The sequence below is a fragment of the Priapulus caudatus genome, unplaced genomic scaffold (assembly GCF_000485595.1).
Source record: "Priapulus caudatus unplaced genomic scaffold, Priapulus_caudatus-5.0.1 Scaffold1371, whole genome shotgun sequence".
Classification (NCBI taxonomy): domain Eukaryota; kingdom Metazoa; phylum Priapulida; class Priapulimorpha; order Priapulimorphida; family Priapulidae; genus Priapulus; species Priapulus caudatus.
The window spans coordinates 22759-24344 of NW_014578432.1; the positions used below are offsets into that span (position 1 = coordinate 22759).

General features: G+C 48.8%; 1 protein-coding gene across 1 annotated transcript in view; it reads right to left on the reverse strand.

Annotated features, from left to right (window-relative positions):
- Nucleotides 1-484: 484 nt before the first annotated feature.
- The window catches only part of LOC106816414 (leucine-rich repeat-containing protein let-4-like), a 9940-nt gene continuing 8838 nt past the window's right edge, over nt 485-1586 (reverse strand). The window contains exons 2-4 of the mRNA XM_014821022.1: nt 1377-1528; nt 927-1214; nt 485-644 (exon numbers count right to left, since the gene is read on the reverse strand). Coding sequence (XP_014676508.1) covers nt 492-644; nt 927-1214; nt 1377-1528 — 593 coding nt within the window. The 3' untranslated portion in view covers nt 485-491. The remainder of the gene's footprint in view (nt 645-926; nt 1215-1376; nt 1529-1586) is intronic.

Genomic DNA, 1586 nt, shown 5'->3' on the forward strand with positions numbered 1-1586 from the left:
TTCCTTCCTCTTTGACTTTCTCCCCCCACGCGTTCTTTCAGCGCTCGTACCTTCTCCCCTCTACCTCACCCACTCTGAATGCTTCACCCTCTACCTTTCTTCTCTGACCTCCTCCTCCTCCCCCTCGCTTCCCCGCCCCCAGCAATCAGCACGGATTCCCGCTACACGGAGTAATTTACATACTGTCATTAAATGAAAAATTCACATGCTTTTCCTATAAAAGCGGCCCGTGTCAGGAATGCCGTAATACTGATTGTGCTGCTATAGCGTGGGCAGCTGCAGTGACGTACAGGCAGGCAGCAGTGACGTACAGGCAGGAGGAAGTGACGTACAGGCAGGCAGNCTGTGCACAAAGAATAACAGAGCAGGATTAAGGTTTGCTCACGCTTTCAATGTTAGTAAGTACACGAATACAGCGAAGGGATGACGAAAAGACCATATACGGTCATCTAGTCAGCCATCCCCTGGTAAAATTATAGTACGCCGACGCATCAGCTACAGCGCCACCTACCCGTGAGATCTATATGTACGTGGTCGTCGTGGTGATTGTGGTGATGGTAGTGATGATGATGATGATCAAACAGGTTGTCGTCAAACACATTCCTGGCGAGGGTCGTAAGATGGTTGCCAGACAGGTCGATCTCCTGAAGCGAACATCGTAGAGTTATTCCACCTTACATCTGATTATCTCATTATCTTATCATCAGTATTAACTTACACTGGCCACCCCATCCTCCCCACTTACACCACTTTTAAACAAGTTTAAAATTAATTTTCAAAATTAAAGATTTGCTGAAAAAATACGGTAATTCCGCGCGGCCGTTCTCAGGGAGTCACACGGACTCCTGCATAATATGTCAAATCAGGAAGTCCGACAGTAAATCAGGACCCATGCTCTCACCCTCCCACACCCTCACCCCTCTCACCTCAATGTCTGTCAGTCCCCTGAATGCATCCTCTGCGATGTAGTAGAGGTGTTGGTTGGGCATATCGACCGTACGGATGCCTTCGGTATCATCAAAGGCTCCCGGAACAATCCACGTCAAACGGTTGCCAGTGAAGTCCAGATGTTCAACGTGATGAAGACCAGCGAACACGCCCTGCTGCAGCGACACCAGACCATTGCCGGCTAGCTCCAGAGTTTCCAGGTTTTCGGCGTAGGCGAAGGTGCCCGGTTGTAGGTAAAAGACGGCAGCAGAGCTCAGATCCAGAACCTGTATGTGGCGTAGTCAGTGTTGCTACAGATAGTGATGGCAACCGATCGATAATCGAAGGCAAACGACTGATTATAATCGATATACGATTTGTAACTGCTCAAGCGCGTTGCAGTGTTGGGAATCGGTTGGAATTTGTTTTGAAACAGTCAGTGGTGGTACCTTCAGGTTAGTCATGCCGCACAGCGCCCTTTGGTCGATGTACTCAAGGTTGTTTTCGGCCATGTTAAATTCGACGATGGCGTTGTGTGGATAGCAGGTGTCGTCGTCCATGTGAGGCCAGGTGATGTCGTTGCCCTTCAGGCTAAACCTTACTGCAACAGGTTACATGCTTAGATTAAACACTCCACTACGGGCAAGTCTTAAATAAAA